The sequence below is a fragment of the Thalassophryne amazonica genome, chromosome 5 (genome assembly GCF_902500255.1).
Source record: "Thalassophryne amazonica chromosome 5, fThaAma1.1, whole genome shotgun sequence".
Lineage (NCBI taxonomy): Eukaryota > Metazoa > Chordata > Actinopteri > Batrachoidiformes > Batrachoididae > Thalassophryne > Thalassophryne amazonica.
This window is the reverse complement of record NC_047107.1, coordinates 81,139,783-81,160,521: the sequence shown is the minus strand read 5'-3', so window position 1 is coordinate 81,160,521 and position 20,739 is coordinate 81,139,783. Positions and strand designations below refer to the sequence as shown.

At 43.5% G+C, this 20,739-nt stretch overlaps 2 protein-coding genes and 1 long non-coding RNA gene across 6 annotated transcripts in view; 2 read left to right on the top strand and 1 right to left on the bottom strand.

Annotated features, from left to right (window-relative positions):
• Positions 1-189: 189 nt before the first annotated feature.
• On the top strand, positions 190-16,102 carry LOC117510799. Its single transcript, XR_004560816.1, has 3 exons — positions 190-2,029; positions 10,548-10,558; positions 16,092-16,102. It is a non-coding gene; the product is annotated as an uncharacterized LOC117510799 (long non-coding RNA).
• LOC117510797 (lymphocyte antigen 6G-like) lies at positions 4,066-5,349 on the bottom strand. Its single transcript, XM_034170667.1, has 3 exons — positions 5,197-5,349; positions 4,654-4,761; positions 4,066-4,243 (listed from the first exon to the last, which is right to left on the bottom strand). Exons 1-3 carry the CDS (start codon positions 5,243-5,245, stop codon positions 4,089-4,091), a joined length of 312 nt encoding a protein of 103 aa, XP_034026558.1. The 5' UTR covers positions 5,246-5,349; the 3' UTR covers positions 4,066-4,088.
• Positions 16,103-17,775: 1,673 nt separating the features above from the next.
• msh3 (mutS homolog 3 (E. coli)) overlaps positions 17,776-20,739 on the top strand; it is a 149,953-nt gene continuing 146,989 nt past the window's right edge. The window contains exons 1-3 of one of the 4 annotated variants that reach the window (XM_034170665.1): positions 17,776-17,973; positions 18,065-18,170; positions 19,265-19,524. In XM_034170665.1, the coding sequence (XP_034026556.1) occupies positions 17,851-17,973; positions 18,065-18,170; positions 19,265-19,524 (489 nt within the window). In that variant the 5' untranslated portion in view covers positions 17,776-17,850. Of the gene's footprint in view, positions 17,974-18,061; positions 18,171-19,261; positions 19,525-20,739 lie in introns of all 4 variants that reach the window. The other 3 variants (XM_034170663.1, XM_034170664.1, XM_034170662.1) reach the window with 3 other exon arrangements.

The window sequence follows — 20,739 nt, the reverse complement described above, 5'->3', positions numbered from 1 at the left end:
ATTTTATTAATTTATAAACAACACAAAAGGGACTTACATTTTGGTGTTCCACTGCTGCTAAAGTCCAGATTGTAATGTGTAGTTCAGTGATGCTGTGCACTGACTTCGAACTTCCATAAAAAAAAGACTTGTGCGTGCATGTATAGAGTGCAATGGTATCAAATGTATGGAACCAAATTTGCACTCTAAATGGAACCAAGCCGCACTCTAAATGCAATGCAACACAAATGGGATGAATTAATCCATGTGATGTGACATACAAAGCACCAATCAAATGACAAGGATCCACTCAGCCGTTATATAAAGTCAAATACTAATGTGACATAGTACCGCTGCCAATTTTTCTCGTGAAACAGAAGTTGCTTTTTTTGATGCTATCTAGTTCTGCCTTTTTTTTTTAACCTGCTTTGCCTTTTTTGCAGAATTAAGCTATACTGAACTTAAGGCAGACAATAGATATCAAAAACTCCGCTGTGAACACAGTCAGCTACTGTAACTTACATTCTACTGTAAATTACATTTTTATTATTATTTTACCATAGTGTAAAGTGTATGACAATTTATTTCAAAAGCACATTGGTCATGTTAAGGTTTGTGATCTCTACTGGTGTGAGAGTACACAGCAGTTCTCCTGTATAAGAGAGACGCCTCTAACAACGTTGATCCACACCGTTTGTACTCTCATACATTTAATATGCACATGGAATACAAAGTGATAGCTGCAATAAAACAGTTGTACACCTTTTTGGCAAACTAATGTCAAACATTTAAAAACAAATTTGATGCAGCTTAAGAAAAAAAATCAGTTCTCCAAAAGCATCCTGTTTCTGTGGCTGGTGCTTTAAATGGAAAGGAGCTTCTGTTTGTCACGCCCTCTTTTCCTTCACAGAGGGAGCGTTTCCATGTGCCTCCCAGGATCAGGAGTCCAGATATGGACTTCTGTTTTGTCACACAAATTATTTTAAATCAAATAGATTTGATTTAAAGTAGAATTTCTACATTCATGTTCACAGAATTGTGTGACATTGGGAGTGTTTAATATCAAATATTTATGTGAGACTGTAAAAAGCAGATAAAAACAGGTTGTACAGATGTGACTTTTAAGTGAGCATCACTGAATGTGAACAAAATTTGAATCATTGATGACTAAAGAGTCACATTGAACAGACAAATAAAAAGCCTGTGCTAACAGAAACCTGTGGTGAAATGTGGCAAAGAAAAATTTGAGGAATTCCATTGATTAATGTTGGAATAGGATGTAACCGGGAGCGAATGTACTGCTGATGAATATTAATAGGTTTTGCATTGTTTTGAAAAATTTACTGGTTAGAGCTTGTACTTTCTATTCCAAATAGTTTCACTTTGACATTATAGAGAAGGTGATTCCTGAAAACCTTCTAAATGATAAGTGGTTATGACAACTATGAAATTTTCTAAATGAAGTGAAAACCAGAACAGAGCTGGCACTGTGTTTTTACACAGCTGCAGTGAAATACTGCATTTCACATTGATGAGGTGATGAATGTGTCTTGTTTGAGCTTCTACGTACATATGAACAATACTAACTTTAGATCATGCTCTTAACCATCTGTTATTTTGATTGCAAATGTATGTTTTGCACAAACTTGCTTTCACAGATTTTGGATGTGTTCAGTCTCTGTGTGCCATATGAACACTCAACCATGTTGCCAGATATGTGTGTGGATAAGCATGTAATCCAACAAAATGTTTCACAGATGATAGAAATGTATATTTTTAACAGGTTCATATCTATATAAAGAACTGGGATCATTTTGTTTGAATAAATTCCTATTTTGATCATAGAATGCAGTGCATGCTGAATCTTTTCTGCACGCTGAATTGGTGCTTTGTAAAGCACTGGCTTATCATAGCAAAGTGGGAAGATTGAAATATTTGAATGTCTGCTTTGTTGTTCCTCAGGTTTAACTACACTATTAATAGTTTTCTTATGATTGTTCATCTTTCATGTACATTTTATTTAAAGCAGCAGTGTGTAGGATTTAAGGGAGTTTATTAACAGAAATGGAATACAGAATTCATAACCATCCATTTATTGTAGAATTAATGTAAATAATAAATGTGCTTGTATGAGCTTTATAACTTTAGAATGAGATCTTCTTATCTTCATGGGAGTGCACCCCCATGGAGATCACCATGTTGATACTGTAGCCCAAAAGGGACATACTACTTCCTCCATCTTTTGCATTTTGTAGGCTGAAATAAAAAACAGAGGGATCAGCGGTTGCTGTCCTATGCACCGTTTATTGGTTGCTAGTTTAGGCTAAGACGTTTGAGAAGCCAGGGCCCTTATGCACGAAGCAGCCTAAGGCTAAAAATAGCTCCTAGTGACATTATTCTAAGAAAAAATCTTAGAATTTCTCAAATTCTTAGACATTTCTTAGAATTTTCACTTGGTAAGATGAAAGTTGTCTGCAACTTAGGCCGTAAGAGAGCTCCTAAGGTGCCAAACTGGTAAGAGTAGTGAGGAGGACTTTTAAGAAGCCTAAGCAGACAAGCTGGTGGAAAATACAGAGGAAGCAGAGATATTCTTTGTATAGAATGACAGTGAGTAACACAATACCAGCTTGATCTATGTAATTATTTTATGTTAATTTACTGTCTGAATGTATTTATAAATTGTTTAGGTTCTTGTTATCATATTCACACATTAATAAAATTATTTTATTATTATTATCAGTATTATTGATACTTTATTTTATTCTGTCATTTTAAATGGATAACAACAGAAATAAGTGTTTTCACTTTCTTGTCATGCATGTATCTTTAACATATTTACAATTATATTATGTACTTATATTAAAGTTAATAAAGTCACGCACCCACGCACACTTTTAATATGTAGATAATCGGCATGTGAATGAGATACATTCAAACATCTTCAAGGTGTGTAACAATTCAGTTTGTGGTGAGCTGTGTGAAATAATGAAAGAAGCGAGAGCTTTTGTCTTTTTGGCACTCTGCCACTAGGAGGTGATCTTATTTTTCAGATAAAACAACACGGACAGCATCAAACATAACACTTTTCACTTATGGTGACAACATGGTGACACTTAACTCACTAAGTCAATTGAACTACAAAAACAATAAACAACACTAACAACATTTTTAAACTATTATGAACCACAATAACAATATTTAAAACCCCAAAACTCAGAACTCCCATAATGGATTGCAGCACAACAATTTACAGGTTTAGTGACCGGCCGGTGATCGCTCCAATTAAATTTTGCTGAGTATCATCATCATGACATTAAATTATTTCACGGTTACACATTTCTTAATGCAGTTATAATTAGTTGATTTTATTGTTCATTCGTATGTGGGAGCACAGAGCGCATTATCCCCCCCCCCCCCTTTCCTTTTTGTGACAGCCAATCACAGCTCTGACAGGACTGCATCATACCTAGCAATGGGGTCAACCCCTGCCTCCTCACAAAGATAGAAGTTTCAGTCTTCTTGCTCAGACTCACTCTCAGATAAATGCTGGCTCACTCTTAGGCTAAGATTCCTTGCCAGGAAATTCTGGGCTCAGTTAGGAGCTCTTTGAGAGGACTTTGACATGCTTCCTGCACACGGGCCCAAATCGGAACTGGTGACAGCTTAATGCAATCTGCATTCTCACCACTAGATGACACTGAATCCTACAGACTGAAGCTTTAAGGAGTTCACTGCTGTTTGTTGTAGCTACTGATATGAAATGTGGAAACAAAAAAATAAAACTGATTTTGTGGGTTTTGTTGAACAGATGTCATTTTCTTCCATGGACACAGATAATAGAAGAAAACAGCAAAAAATAAGACTTGTAGCAGAATTTAAACATAGTAAGTCACTTTATTTCTCAGTTTTACAGTTTGTGTGAAAAGAAGTGCATGTTGCACTTCTTACCACTGTTTTTTCCTTACCACTGCTGCTCTGGTAGTAAGGTTAGACCTTACTTGTGTGAAGTGCCTTGAGGCAGCTCTGCTGTGATTTGGCTCTATATAAATGAAAATAAATTGAAATTGAAAATTGAAACATGTATAACTGCCCTAAGCTGTTCCAAAGCATCAGAAGAGAAGTGTGATGATGGCCAAGGGCCCCAGCAGGAGGATCACAGAGGGGCCGGTGTGTGTGGCAGCGTTACACAGGTCCCCTTCACAGCAGGACATGGGACCTACACAGAGCACACTGTTCTGACAACCCTTATTGACCAGGCCATCCCCTGTAAGACATGATGGGAAAACTCAAAATACTCCTTTAACCCAGATGGTGAATTTTCAGAGTTAAGAAAACTGATTGTTCATGCACGTCAGTTTCTTTGTCAGAATGAAAAATCTGGGTCAGACAGACTTGTTTGTGTAATGCTAATGTGAGGAATGGTGCAGGGAAACAATGGAGCTGTTTGGGTCACTCTGACATTTAAACCACCCAAAGTGTTTCGGAAAATTCTGTCCATCTGTAACTTAACCCATTACATGGTGCAGAACTTTCTGCTGTAATCTTATTAAAAACCTATGCATCTTGAACAGGTGTCATCATGGAAACTTCAAATAGAGCTCAGAAGTTAATTTTAGTGTAACTCAATTTGATAAATATTAGTTATCAATACTTAGGGGGTTTATTCCAACTTACCTTCCACTTTTAATGTAAAACAGCGATTCAATAGGGCAGGACAAGAAATGGTGTCAGTGCAGGATTGAGGTTTACTCATTATGCAGCTGAAGCATCTTAATCCTTGGGCTGTGCAGAAAAGTTAAAAACACGTTTTTATTATTATTATTATTATTGTAGGGTGAGCACCTTAATGCAATTTTCAACTTATATGTTTCCCAACAAAAGTTTTGTAGCTCTGTTGCAAAAATGTATACGAATCAGAGACATCGCTTATTTTAATGTGAAAACGTGAAAGAAGATGCACGAGTTGTTCAATGTCGTGTATAAAGCAAGAAGACATGATACAACTGAAAAATGATTACATAGAAACAAAAGTTTAAAAAATTTGTTAGGAATTAAAATTGATACACTTTAAATTTATATATGTGTAATACACATAAAATAGTGAACTCTATGAATCTAACTTCATTTGGCACCACATGGTGGTTTCACCTCCACACATATGTGGAGTCTGTGTGTTTGTTTACTCAGTCTCAGAATATAGTTGTTGTGTTTAATTACCTGCAGACAGAGTCATGAAAAGGACGATCAGTGATCCACCGAGCTTCATCGTGCCTGAAGAGCAAATCGGAGCGGAGCAGAACCAGAGCAGCTTTCCAAAGACTTCGTTATTCAGTGCAGCTTTTCAAGAAGCTTTGAAAACTTTGGGAGTATTTGCATTTCCTTACACAGCCTCCTCCCACCTGACAGCCATTATAAACATACTCTTTGTGCCCTTGAGACAGCTCGCACACTGATTACACAAAATAACAGCGAATCGATGCTGGCAGATATTGACATCCTGTAGCATTAAAAAAAGAAAAGTCTATTTCAAACAATATCGCAAATAGATCTGCCACCTCATCTCTGAATTACAAACCTTTAAAAACTACTTTTATTCTGATTTGTTAGATATATTAGTGTGTTTACTATCATTTTGTTTTCTTTGCTATTTGTTTTAGTACTAACTAATTATTTTACTTAAATGATTGTATTTTAGTTTGATATACTTTTATTCTGTTATTTGTTTGAATGTGCATTTTAAACTGGGTTGAACCGGTTTGACTGCTCAGAACAAAGAGATTCAGATTACAATATGAATCATACTAAGGTTAATCAGACTAAGGTTAATTATGGAGTTCCACAAGGTTCTGTGCTAGTACCAATTTTATTCACTTTATACATGTTTCCCTTAGGCAGTATTATTAGACAGCATTGCTTAAATTTTCATTGTTACACAGATGATACCCAGCTTTATCTATCCATGAAGCCAGAGGACACACACCAATTAGCTAAACTGCAGGATTGTCTTACAGACATAAAGACATGGATGACCTCTAATTTCCTGCTTTCTGTTGGGGAAAGTGTAGTGACACAGACCCAAAAGGTAACAATTTAATGTTGTGAATGTGCACAACGATTATACAGACAATCACAGAATCTGACAGCAGTCAATACACCAAGGTGACGTGTGGGCAGGCTCGAGGATAGAAGACGTCTGTCCTGAGAAGAGCCGGAACCACACGATTTCCACCGCCACAGAACCTTGAGAATACTGGAGCCGCCAAGTCCCGAATTCCCAGGTGATCACCGTCCCCGACTGTCGGATCTGGTACTGCTGGCGAGGAGCACAAACAGTGAGATGTGGGTGTGTGCACACCCAGTAACAAAAACAGTCAGAAAGTGGAAAGTCACCTCCACCTCTAATCACACACACGTGCCGCTCCTGTCTAACCACTTATCTGGTTGGAGTGTGAAGCGAAGCCGTCGCTGATCACACCAAACGCCAATCCCACAGATAAGGAAACACTTACAGGAAAACGGCTGCAAAGAAGTTCAGACTATTAGTGTTTTCAGTTTAGCAGAGAATTACCTTCACAGATAGATATCTCGTCAGCGAGATGGAGATGACATCCGGCTTTTATGGAGTGATGAAATGAAGATGGGTGACAGCTGTCATGAGTTGATGTGTGACAGCTGTCGCTCCCGGTTGTGTCCGTGGCGGCAGCGCCCTCTCGTGCCTGAAGCCCGCACTTCAGGCAGGGCGCCCTCTGGTGGTGGGCCAGCAGTACCTTCTCTTCTGGCGGCCCACACAACACTTTTAAACTCAGATAAAACTGAAGTTATTGTACTTGGCCCCACAAATCTTAGAAACATGGTGTCTAACCAGATCCGTACTCTGGATGGCATTACTCTGACCTCTAGTAATACTGTGAGAAATCTTGGAGTCATTTTTGATCAGGACATGTCATTCAATGCGCATATTAAACAAATATGTAGGACTGCTTTTTTGCATTTGCGCAATATCTCTAAAATTAGAAAGGTCTTGTCTCAGAGTGATGCTGAAAAACTAATTCATGCATTTATTTCCTCTAGGCTGGACTATTGTAATTCATTATTATCAGGTTGTCCTAAAAGTTCCCTGAAAAGCCTTCAGTTAATTAAAAATGCTGCAGCTAGAGTACTGACAGGGACTAGAAGGAGAGAGCATATCTCACCCATATTGGCCTCTCTTCATTGGCTTCCTGTTAATTCTAGAATAGAATTTAAAATTCTTCTTCTTACTTATAAGGTTTTGAATAATCAGGTCCCATCTTATCTTAGGGACCTCATAGTACCATATCACCCCAATAGAGCGCTTTGCTCTCAGACTGCAGGCTTACTTGTAGTTCCTAGGGTTTGTAAGAGTAGAATGGGAGGCAGAGCCTTCAGCTTTCAGGCTCCTCTCCTGTGGAACCAGCTCCCAATTCAGATCAGGGAGACAGACACCCTCTCTACTTTTAAGATTAGGCTTAAAGCTTTCCTTTTTGCTAAAGCTTATAGTTAGGGCTGGATCAGGTGACCCTGAACCATCCCTTAGTTATGCTGCTATAGACTTAGACTGCTGGGGGGTTCCCATGATGCACTGAGTGTTTCTTTCTCTTTTTGCTCTGTATGCACCACTCTGCATTTAATCATTAGTGATTGATCTCTGCTCCCCTCCACAGCATGTCTTTTTCCTGGTTCTCTCCCTCAGCACCAACGAGTCCCAGCAGAAGACTGCCCCTCCCTGAGCCTGGTTCTGCTGGAGGTATCTTCCTGTTAAAAGGGAGTTTTTCCTTCCCACTGTCGCCAAGTGCTTGCTCACAGGGGGTCGTTTTGACCGTTGGGGTTTTTCCGTAATTATTGTATGGCTTTATCTTACAATATAAAGCGCCTTGGGGCAACTGTTTGTTGTGATTTGGCGCTATATAAATAAAATTGATTTGATTTGATTTTGATCATAAACGGACAATAAATGGAGTGTTTATACGCCCAACCGTTGGTTCAATAAAATACGCGAGCATATACACCCACCCACAACTGACCAATGAGCGCGCTTGTAAATTCAGAAGAACACCGTCGGGAGCGGGGTGAAGGGCGTGGCCGGGCATGAGCCGTCCCTCTTCCTTCCGGGTCCGAAAGGGTGCCGCCGTCTCCATGCTCCACAGTCAGAGAGCTCCGTGGAGCCACAGCTCCTCCTGCTGATGAAGCTATGGACATGAGCAGGGCCAAAGTAAAATCACATGACAGACAACAGAGGCTGGCTCGCGGGGAGTGTTTTTTCTGTGGCTCTGATGAGCACATACAAAGAAACTGCCCCAAACGGTTAAACTACGACGCCTGCCCTTAAAGACTGGGTTAAGGGTGGGCCATAACATCCACGCGGGAAAAGCTCATAGATCAGCACTCATCCCAGTGACGATCCTTTTTGGGGATCTTACCCTTCACGCCCCAGCTCTGGTGGACACGGGGTCTGAAGGGAATCTGCTGGACAGCAGATGGGCCAGGGAGGTAGGGCTCCCTCTAGTGGCACTACCTTCCCCATTGAAGGTACGGGCACTAGATGGCACCCTTCTCCCATTAATCACACATCAGACACAACCAGTGACATTGGTGGTGTCTGGAAATCACAGGGAGGAGATTGTTGTGGGCTGGGGTGTTTGGCTGGCTTTGTTTTTGTTTTCTGTTTCTTCCTCCAGGTGGTATGCGTTCAGGACTGAGTGGCTGACGTGTGGCTGAGTATTAGGACCTCACCCTGAACACCTGAGGCTTGTTATCACGTGCAGGTCATCAGGACTCACAGCTGTGGTGTATCTGTCTTGATCAGAGCTTGCTGCACTTAAACCATGACTGCACAGTGTGTGATTGCCAGAGACTCGACCTTGTGAGCAGACGTGTGAGATCAACGTCAGGAGAACAATCTCACCATTACGGACACAGAGACCGCTCCAGGTTTTACGCCACAGTCTGTGAAGGAGGATTGGGTGAGGTCTCACGCTCTTCAGCACACTTCCTGAGGTAATTTGGTTTTGGTGACTTTCATGAAGTAATGACAGTGGATTTGGTGTCCCTCACACCTTGTTATATTGAGCTGTTATGCTATGCTAATCACCTAATCGGCTTCTGCTGCAGTGGAGATTTGAACTGAGTTGTTGCGTGCCTGCAGGGTGAGAAGCTGAGTTATATTAAAGCCAGGAAGTGTTTGCTGATTGTGTGCACCTTTGAGCTGTGTCTCTCTGTGTGGAGAGTGTTGGACTCACCTCATGATTTCTTCCTTCGCAGACTCGGTTTGTCGCGGCCGCCTGGGGGGGTGTCGGCGGGGTCCCTGGGTCCGAACTGCTGTGGCTCCATTTGCGCTGCTGAGAGCGCGCCGTGTTTTCCACCTCACCAGATGGTGGACTTTTTGGGTTGTTTATCACTCCACTCACTATTATGTTTATTAAATTCTGTTACCTTTTGAACCGTGCTCTGCTTATTTTATGCTGGGTCCTGTCAAATGCTGGGTCGATGCTCCGACCGCGTCCGACACATAACAGAGATTGTGTTTTATATAACACCTTCTACCTCCCGAGTGATTTTGGGGTTTCCATGGATATTAAAGCACAATCCCCGGATTGATTGGCCGTCTGGGGTAGTGATGCAGTGGAGCGACACCTGCCACCGGGAATGTTTAGGATCCTTGGTTCCACCCGGTGTGACAGCTAATGAGGAGGTTAAAGTCCCCCCCAATCTGTCAGCGGTGCCTGAGGAGTACCATGATCTTGCCAACGTCTTCAGCAAAGATCTGGCACTCGCTCTTCCCCCGCACCATCCGTACAATTGTGCAATTGATTTGATCCCAGGCGCTGAGTACCCGTCCAGCAGGCTGTACAACCTCTCTCGTCCTGAGCGCGAATCAATGGAGACCTACATCCGGGACTCCTTAGCTGCCGGGTTGATCCGGAACTCCACCTTCCCGATGGGTGCAGGTTTCTTTTTTGTGGGCAAGAAAGACGGTGGACTCCGTCCATGCATAGACTACAGAGGGCTGAACGAAGTCACGGTTCGTAATCGATACCCGCTGCCTCCGTTAGATTCTGTGTTCACACCCCTGCATGGAGCCCAAATTTTCACCAAATTAGAAATGCGTACCACCTGGTTCGGATCCGGAAGGGAGACGAATGGAAGACGGCATTTAACACCCCGTTAGGTCACTTTGAGTACCTGGTCATGCCGTTCGGCCTCACCAATGCGCCCGCAATGTTCCAGGCATTGGTTAATGACGTCTTGCGGGACTTCCTGCACCGGTTTGTCTTCGTATACCTGGACGACATCCTCATCTTCTCCCTGGATCCTGAGACCCATGTCCAGCATGTACGTCAGGTCCTGCAGCGGTTGTTGGAGAACCGGCTGTTTGTGAAGGGCGAGAAGTGCGAGTTCCACCGCACTTCTTTGTCTTTCCTGGGGTTCATCATCTCCTCCAACGCCGTCGCACCCGATCCGGCCAAGGTTGCGGCGGTGAGGGATTGGCCCCAACCGACAAGCCGTAGGAAGCTGCAACAGTTCCTCGGCTTTGCGAATTTCTGCCGGAGGTTTATTAAGGGTTATAGCCAGGTAGTTAGCGCCCTAACGGCACAGGGTTAGGGGGGCCTGACCTCCACTAAAATCCCCTTCACGAAGCCACGTTTAGGGAGTTGAAATGTCGGTTCTCGCCTGCACCCGTTCTGGTGCAGCCCGATCCCAATCGCCAGTTTGTTGTTGAAGTGGATGCCTCTGACTCAGGGATAGGAGCCGTGCTGTCCCAGAGCGGAGAGTCCGACAAGGTTCTCCATCCATGTGCCTATTTTTCCCGCAGGTTACCTGACCTGACCTAATAACTATGACGTTGGCAATTGGGAACTTCTTGCGGTGAAAGAGGCTCTTGAGGAGTGGAGACACCTGTTTGAGGGAGCTACGGTACCATTTACGGTTTTCACGGACCATCGGAACCTGGAGTACATTCGGACCGCCAAGCGTCTGAACCCCAGGCAAGCCCGCTGGTCACTGTTCTTCGGGCGATTTGACTTCTGGATTACCTACTGTCCCGAGACTAAGAACCAGTGATCTGATGCCCTGTCCCGGGTCCATGAAGAGGAGGTCAAGGTCGAGCTGTCAGATCCACCGGAACCTATCATCCCCAAGTCCACTATCGTGGCAGCCCTCACCTGGGACGTGGAGAAGACCGTCCGGGAGGCCCTGGCATGGAACCCGGACCCGGGGACCGGCCCAAGGAACAGACTCTACGTCTCACCGGAAGCCAGAGCTGCTGTCCTGGACTTCTGTCATGGGTCCAAGCTCTCCTGTCACCCAGGGGTGCGAAGAACCATGGCAGTGGTCAGGCAGCGCTTCTGGTGGGCGTCTATGGAAGCCGACGTCCGGGAGTATGTCCAGGCCTGCATCACCTGCGCCAGGGGAAAGGCAGACCACCAACGGGCACAGGGTCTCCTCCAGCCATTACCTGTGCCCCACCGCCCCTGGTCCCACATCGGCCTGGAGTTTGTCACGGGCCTCCTGCTGTCCCAGGGCATGACCACCATCCTCACGATAGTGGACCGGTTCTCCAAGGCGGCCCACTTCGTGGCCCTCCCGAAGCTCCCGACAGCCCAGGAGACTGCAGACCTCCTGGTCCACCACGTCGTACGTCTGCATGGGATTCCATCCGATGTCGTCTCTGACCGTGGTCCCCAGTTCTCCTCGCAAGTCTGGAGGAGTTTCTGTAGAGAACTGGGGGCCAACATGAGCCTCTCGTCCGGGTACCATCCCCAGACCAATGGACAGGTACAGCGGGCCAACCAGTAATTGGAACATGCCCTTCGCTGTGTGACCTCGGCGCACCCGACGGCCTGGAGCAACCATCTGGCCTGGATTGAGTACGCACACAACAGTCAAGTCTCGTCTGCCACCGGCCTCTCCCCGTTTGAGGTGTGTTTGGGGTACCAGCCCCCATTGTTTCCACTTGTGGAGGGAGAGGTTGGGGTGCCCTCGGTTCAGGCCCATCTGAGGCGGTGCCGTCGGGTGTGGCGCTCTGCCCGCTCTGCCCTGCTCAAAGCCCGGATGAGGGCCAAGGCCCATGCAGACCGCCGGCGGTCCCCGGCCCCTGCATACCAGCCTGGGCAGGAGGTTTGGCTGTCGACTAAAGACATTCCGTTACAGGTGGACTCACAAAAACTGAAGGATCGGTACATCGGCCCCTTCCCCATCATTAAGGTCCTCAGTCCTGCCGCGGTGAAGCTCAGGCTGCCAGCTTCACTGCGGATACATCCAGTCTTTCATGTCTCCCGGATCAAGCCTCACCACACCTCATCCCTCTGTGCCCCCGGACCGGTGCCGCCTCCTGCCCGGATTATCGACGGGGAGCCTGCGTGGACAGTTCACCGGCTCCTGGACGTCCGTCGTAAGGGCCGGGGGTTCCAGTATCTAGTGGACTGGGAGGGTTATGGACCCGAAGAGCGCTCCTGGGTGAAGAGGAGCTTCATCCTGGACCCGGCCCTCCTGGCCGACTTCTACACCCGTCACCCGGACAAGCCTGGTCGGGCGCCAGGAGGTGCCCGTTGAGGGGGGGGGGGTCCTGTTGTGTGGGCCGCTGAAGAGGAGGTACTGCTGGCCCACCACCAGAGGGCGTCCTGCCTGAAGTGCGGGCTTCAGGCATGTGAGGGCGCCGGAGCACCGGGAGTGGCAGCTGTCACTCATCAACAACGTCAGCTGTCACTCAGCGTCACACACAGCATCTTCACCTCACTGCAGAGAAATCGTCTACCGACAAGTAAACGTCTCAGCCTTTTGGTGTCATACAGTGGTAACGTTTTTACTTCTGTGCTGACTGACATAATTCTGAGTTTGCAGACTCTGTTTAAGTGTGACTTCAGGATCTGTACAAGCTCCATGTGCATTGTGATTGAGAGGTGGAGGTGCTTTCCACCTTTATGTTGAACTGTTTGCTGGGTGTTCATACACCCACCATCACCTGTCTGTTCTTCCTGCCAGCAGTACCCGATCTGACAGCCGGAGGCAGTGGCCACCTGGGGACCCAGTGCTTGGTGGCTCCAGGATTGCTTCAGGTCCGGTGGAGTGGAAGGCGTGTGGGATCCGGCTCTTTTCTGGACAGGCGTCTTCTATCCTCGAGCCTGCTCACACATCACCGTAACTTATTTGACTGTTGATCTCAATTGTGTTGTCTGCTGCTCTGTTGTGCACATTCACAACATTAAATTGTTATATTTGGCTTATTCCATTGTCCGTTCATTTGCGCCCCCTGTTGTGGGTCCGTGTTCCTACACTTTTCACAACAATTGCGGTGTTTTTTGGTTTTTTTTGCAGTAATTAAAGACGGCGCCTTTAAATGTGTCAAACATACGCCGCTTTTCACGCCGCAATAGAGCCTTAAAAAGTGGTGTGAAAAACGTAGTTTAGATGCACAAAACGTGTCAAATATACGATTACGGTTGGGCGAATAACGTAAGACATTATCTGCCCAACTGTTGGGCGAATAACCTTTGCCAATCATAAATCCTGTTATCGTGTGAGTTATGGGCAGTGTTGGGGAAAAAACACCTTCCTACAAAAATAACCTTTACTCAAAACATAGAAAATCTCAGGTTTCCCCTCGTGAGTCCGTGGGCAGTGCAAATAGAATACACAGACAACAATAATTTAAATTCAAGTTAATCCTACCAGGTTTATTAAAACAGCAGAGCAGATCAGTCATCAAAAATCATTCTTTGAGCAAAAATGGGTTCAGAATGCATACACATATTTAATGCCACAAAAACCTTTACCCACAGCATGTGCAGCAAAAAGAACACACTTCTTTTCAAAAACAGAGTTTTTAAGCTTGCGGTTCAGAAATCTGTCCGGGCGGGGCTCCCAGTCCCACACGTCCTCGGCCTCATGTAAATATGTAACTCCATGAAGTCCATAAAGCAGGCATTGTTGTTAATTCTTAATGTCCAACGTTGTGATGGGAACTGATTTGATAAATGCCCTGGGTGCAGAGATTGCCAGTACATACATCCCCAGTTTCTGCCTTTTTGCAGCAAAGTGTAACTAATTAATTAAAGAATCACTGTTTTCAGCTCCGTATGAGAACAGGTCCATGTGTTCAGTTTTAGTGTCGTTAATGTCTCTACAGACACTTTCAAGGTTGCCTCCCCGATAACACATAATCCAGTCATTGTTCTTCCCTGTGGAAACAAAGTTCTTTCACAGTCAAAATATGAAATCACTCACATTTTACAGAATGCAGAAGCAGCAATTAATCTGAACAATATAATCATTCAACTGTTCATTATTGATCAGCATAGTTCAAACATAAATGTCCAAACCATTTGATTATAAACAGAGGCAACAACAAAATTATTTGCAGTACATATCTTGACCTCATGACCTTTGAATATATCATGAAACATCATGTCAGGCATTAGTCAATGTCTGACATGTTTTAAACCAACATGTTACACCCTACTTAAGCATATATTTTTTTATGAAAACCTTAAACCAAAACACTTTACTGATTTGAGAGTCAACAAATCTGTCAGCAGTTCAACATGTTCAATACAATTCATCATAAGCACATATTTCAATCATTAATCAAACTGTATAATATTGCATCATTTCAAAACCATCATAAATCAGTTGAACACCTCTCAAAGCATAGGCATACACATTTTCATTCATTTGACATCATGATAAAACCCTTAAACACATTATGGCACAAGTATACACTCTGTTCAACTTCATTCATTCAATACAATATCTAGTTCATTTAAACCTGCATGGTGTACATACTTCTAAACATTTGTTACTTTTTGTAAATAATGAACACAAAACCTTTTATTCAGTTTGGTAACTTTTAGCATTGTTAGCATGCAAAGCTAATTATAAGTAAAATAGCACATATTTTCATTTATTCTTAACAGCAGGGTGGCAGGACCTCCCCTGAATGCCCAAGGGGACCAATAAGGATTTTGCGAAATAAGTTCCACCTTTGTTACGCCCATGTTGTGCTTTATAAAAAGTTTTGTCCTTTGTTCATGGTTCTGAACAGTAGAGGTGGGCGATACCGGGAATTTGGTATTGATCCAATACCAAGTAAATACAGGCCCAGTATCGGTGATATCGATACAGATACCGATACTTTTTCATATTTAAGCTTCATAGATCCAAAGGATCCAAAAGACCTAGGATAAAAGTTCGCCAAACATTGTACGTGACAACAAAATACTTTCTTATCACAATCAACATTTTTATTAAAAAAAAATATCACTCAACACAACTTAAACTCTCCTGAGGCAGAGGTCTGACAAACCACAATACAAGGGTGCGCTGCTCTGTGTGTGACAGCGCAGCTCTGCTCTTACAGAGAGTAGACTTTGATGAATCTGCGTGCGCAGCAGTCAGTGCATGCGGGAGAGAAAAAAGCTTGAGTATTGATCTTTTTACATGAGGATCCTTCAATTTCAATTTTCAATTTAATTTCAATTAAGTTCAATATCAATACCAGCGTTAGTATCAATATTATCGATATTAGGATCGATCTGCCCACCTCTACTGAACGGATGGATCTCCTCTGTGAGAGAAGTTCTTCAGAATCTAGGCCTGTTTTTCCACTGTGACTTTGAATAAATTTAAAAATGCAAAATAGTTTGACTTGGAAGAAAGTTGTAACACTATAATACTGAAAGACAAAAAAACATCTACAAAGTGATGCTTAAATCAGCCTGAAAGCCAGAAAGCTGCTGCAATCAAAACAACACAGAGAAACCACATGATGACAATTGCAAATGAAATGTACATTTTTATGCCTTTCCTAACATTTATAACACCTCCCCATAAATATATGGGGATGTAATGGTGTAGTGGTTAAGCCTTGGGCTTCAGACCAGAGGATCCTCAGTTGAAATCCCCGGACAATCACTACAGACCTTTCTTTGGACAAGGGCATTAATCCCCAAGTTGCTCCAAATGTGTAGTGAGCGCCTTGCATGGCAGCACGCTGACATCCGTCTGTGAGTGTGTCTGTGTGAATGGGTGAATGTGAGGCATCATTGTAAAGCACATTGAGCTTCTGATATAGATGGAAAAGCATTATGTAAATGCAGTTCATTTACCATTTATAAGAGACTGCATGCATGAGACCCTTGAAAACGTGCTAAAAGAAATACTCCAAATATTCCATGTGTGCTACCTTCAACCTGCGTGGAACTTCATAAAGGCAAACTGAATTTCAGACATCTTACATATATTACTCTGGAACAAACAGCACAAACAGTGTTGTAAAGGACAATAACCACAGGTTATTGACACTCTAAGATGACATGGTGGTATGGTGAATTATGTTCATAATGTCCATTACGTGTTGAATGTCCACCACACACCTTTCTTTTGTCCAGACTGAGGGCAAGATTGTGAGATATGCGCCATGCTGTTAAAGTCTCTACCTCCATACTATATTTACACTTAGACTCGTTCTTATTATTATTCAGTAAAACAAATCACAAATGTTGTCTCAGAATGAAATATTGATGTACCACCACTGTTGTGTCTTCGGCAAACTTAATAACGTGATTGTTGCTAACTCTTGTAGCATATATGTGGGTGAGCAGACTGAACAGTACAGGGCCTGTGGGGGGGTGTCTGTGTTTACAGTGATGGCACTTAATCTGAGGCTTCTTCTTCCAGGAAGTTGAGGACCCAGTTGCACATGCTGATGTCCATGTTTCCCCATGTACAATGAATTGTCAGATTTTCAGTATGTTTACTTTAAAATCCAACCACAATTCACTGTAAAATATAATTTTATACAATCTCTTTACAATATTTTGTTAGTTAAAGAATATCTCCAACAATTTGTTTTAGGTAGTTTCCATTTGGGATATCATTAAGAAGAGTCTATAGTTTTTCTAAATCATTTTATTTGTTAAACAAAGAAGAGGAAAATGGAAAGATTAATATTTACAAGTGCCTCCTTCAAATTGTAACATCAGTGTGATTTGTCACTTTTACGTTGGTATTGGATAAAAGCATCAGCTGAATGAATGTAATGTAACTTTTTATCTTGAAGGAACGTGTGGTGTATCTGCCACAGCCACTGGACTGTGGTTTGTATGCAATAAGTTTACAGTGCGGTTTGGATTGGATTTATTTAGGCAAAATTCATGCCAATAAAAAAAAAAATACAAGGTACAAATAAAACCGAGTATAACACATTAAAGCAAGTAAGTCCCTTCAGCTGCTCCCGTGTTTTGCACTCGGGGTCGCCAAGCAAACAAGCACTTTTTGATTTATTTGGCAATAAAATACAAGCACATAAAATACATACAAACAAGATATAAAATTGCAGAGGATAACACAAAAAAGCATAAACACTTATTTCCATTGTGGTCCTCGAGAAAAAAAGAGCAAATTAATTAATAGTAAACAAAATCCTGATGATTATCAACTAAACGTTTAGTCATAAAGAATTCCTTAATACTTTTCTTAAAAACATCTTTAGTCATAACAATTTAACTGAAACAGGGAGACCATTGCATAATTTAACACCTGTATGACTAAAAGAATTCTTACTGAAACTACCAACACGATTAACAATGAAAGATGTCTGACTATTTCTGGTACGGTTAATAGAAGACACTAACCACTTGTTTCTGTTAGTGTATTGGTGGCTAACAAACTCCAGCACTTCCTATGCCAAGATGGCGGGCAAAAATATCGCAACAAGTAGCTCCCTGTCCTTTCTCGTGTATCTCGAATCTCTATGGAGGTGTAGCTTGACTCACGGCGTCATTGGCGCGACTGTGACATCAGCACATGCGCCGCTATGTTTTGAAAATCAGGTAGCTGAAATAATTTGTGTACATCATGCCGAGGTCGATGAAAAAGCCGTGCACCGTTCAGACGTCAGTCAGCAGCTACTTCAGAAGACCGAACAATCCGTGTACCGTGAAACAAACTGGTGCTGATGGGCAGCAGGTTAAAGCCAGGGTAAGGTGTTTCTCTCTGTCTCTCTCTCTCCCCCTCACACACTCACATATGTCCCTTCTGTGGTATTTGACTTTTCCTTTTCCTGAAGCAGAAATTTTCCTCTGATGACGTCACTTTGCCAAGAAAAAGAGCTAAACTTTGTGTGCAGGATGAGCAGGTGGAGGACTGTGAGCAGCACTTACATCACAGTGCTGAAGGTGAAGATCAGCTCATTCACAGCCACATGCACATTATCCTCATCCAGGAATGAAAAACAAAAAGTGTCTGCAGAGACTGACAGCACGGGGTCGGTGACATGTCAGTTTATCGCAGAGAGATTGTCACCTCTCCTCATGAGGTTTGGAGGTGCATCAGGAAGAAAGAAGTGAAGTCTGGGGGAGGGTGCAGGTTGCATGCAGCATATAGTGTACAAATAATGAATAATGAATAATGTTTATGAGTTTAATCGTACGAATTTTTAATGAGGTGAAAGCCAGAATATACCATTCAACAAGGCTCATTGAATGGTTTGTTCCAGCTTTCACCTCAAATAAAGAATCTAAAAAATTCATTATTTGTTTTATATAAGAGCTAAAATATATCCTTGTCATTTGACATTATATTATTAATTTATAAACAACAGAAAAGGGACTAAAATTTTTGTGCATCGCTGCACAAGTAAAAGACTGTGTACCTCCTCACTCCAACAAAAAGTCACATCAGAAATTTGTCCAGCTTTGGTTCATCACTGCTGCTCTGACATCAACAGTCCAACGCGAACTTTAAATAGGAGTGCAAACTTAAGTGAAAAAGTCACATCCGAAATTAGTCCAGCTTTTCATTCTAACTTCTTCCTGACAGCTGTTCTTGCCTCCAGACTGCTTACAGTGCAGTGGATTTGTTTTTTTGTGTGTGTGTGTGTGTGTGTGTGTGTGTGTGTGTGTGTGTGTGTGTGTGTGTGTGTGTTTGTGTGTGTGTGAGCGCGTGAGCGCGTGTGTGTTTGGAGATTTAGCACTGTCAACTAGCTCCTCCAAATCATCGTCTGTCAGCAAAACAAACTCTGCATGTTTAGCTAAACGCTGCCTGCATTAGTGGGCGGGGTTCGCAAATGTATGGAACCAAATTTGCACTCTAAATGGAACCAAATTGCACTCTAAATGCAACACAACACAAATGGGATGAATAATCCATGTCACGTGACATACAAAGCACCAATCAAATTACAAGCATCCACTCAGCCGTTATATAAAAGTTTCTAGGTGTGTTTGATCTCATAATAATGATGATTTCACTATTATCCTTCTTTGCTCAGAGCTGAAGGTGCAGACGGTGGGAGGTGCGAATCGCCTCTGCTCCTCTACCATGGAGAAGCTGAAACGTTTCTCTTGCACAGCTGAGTCATGCCACACTGATGGAGACACAGGCAGTGCTAGTGGCTACAGGAGCGGTAGCTGTTCCCCCCCTAAAGCTACAAATCGTCATGGCACTGATACGAGGCTCCACCCACCAGAGGAGGATCAGAGACACACAGAGCAGAAACAGGAGACGTCAGCACTGGTTGATCCACAGCAGGTACTGTGCCACTGACATATCAGACACGACTAACTGTACCTTCTTCCCAACAAAGAAGAAACCTGCCCCAACGGGAGAGGAAGAGAGTGGAATGAGTCCGGCAGCCAGGGAGTCTTGGATATAGCGCTCCATCAATTCCCTCTCTGGGTGTGACAAATTGTAAAGCCGACTGGAAGGCAGGGGCGTACACGGGAGCAAATCGATGGCGCAATCATAGGGTCTATGCAGAGGAAGGAAACAAGCACAGTCTTTGTTACATACCTCCTGGAGGCCATGTCACTGTATAGGGACATGTGCCTTAAATAGTCTGTGCCCCTTATCCCCAGTGCCAGGAGGAATGACCTTAAACTTCCTGGCACTGGGGATAAGGGGCACAGACTATTTAAGGCACCTGAGGTGGCAGGCTTCGCGTCACCAGGTGATGGCACCGGTCGGTCAATCTAAATCAGGGTTGTGTAAAACTAACCTGAGATGCCCTAGCACTAGCGACAGTGAGGCGGTGCAAACAAAAAAAAAAACGAACGGATTCCTGGTGATTACCTGAGAAGATCAGCATGTTGGGAACAGTTTGATGTGTGATTTCGGGGAGTGGAGTCCCATCTAACACGTTCACTGAAATAAAAGTGTTGAGTGCCTCCACCAGAATGTCTGCTTTAGTGACGAAGCTATGGTCAATTAAATTAGCATCAGCCCCGGAATCCACAAGGACAGGGATAGAAATGACTGATCTTGGAACAGAATAGTGGATTTTAGTGCGAGTGGTGCAATCACCCATGACATGCGTACGGCTCACCAATAGCCCGGGGTGTATTGGTGAGCATTGGCTTTTCGCCATACTGGGCACGACAATACAAACACTCCCTGGCCGTGAAACAGCACTTTTGTTCTTCAGGTGTTAATCGAGCCCTGCCGAGTTGCATAAGCTCCTCAACAGGGGACGATGTCTGTGCGGGGAGTGTGCTCCCGGTGGAGCACCAGGAATAAGGTACGGAATCCAGATGTTGCTGAGTGTATGCCGAACGTCTGGTCCTTTGGCCTTTCTCCCACCGCCTTTCTCTTAAGCGGTTATCAATTTTGATGGTTAGGCAAATAAGCTTGTCAAGGGAGTCAGGTTCGTCCTGGATCGCCAGTTCATCTTTGAGGGCCTTGGATAATCCATTAACAAATGGCGTTCCAGCCTGACTCCATGGCAAGAATCCAGAAGTCAACTAAAAA

Excerpts from the sequence above, each read along its gene's own strand:
- LOC117510797 (XM_034170667.1), bottom strand. The coding sequence starts at position 5,245 with ATGAAGCTCGGTGGATCACTGATCGTCCTTTTCATGACTCTGTCTGCA. Across the intron at positions 4,762-5,196 it reads TTTCATGACTCTGTCTGCAG|CCCAAGGATTAAGATGCTTC; the intron begins GTAATTAAACAC and ends TTTTCTGCACAG. Across the intron at positions 4,244-4,653 it reads TTTTACATTAAAAGTGGAAG|GGGATGGCCTGGTCAATAAG; the intron begins GTAAGTTGGAAT and ends CATGTCTTACAG.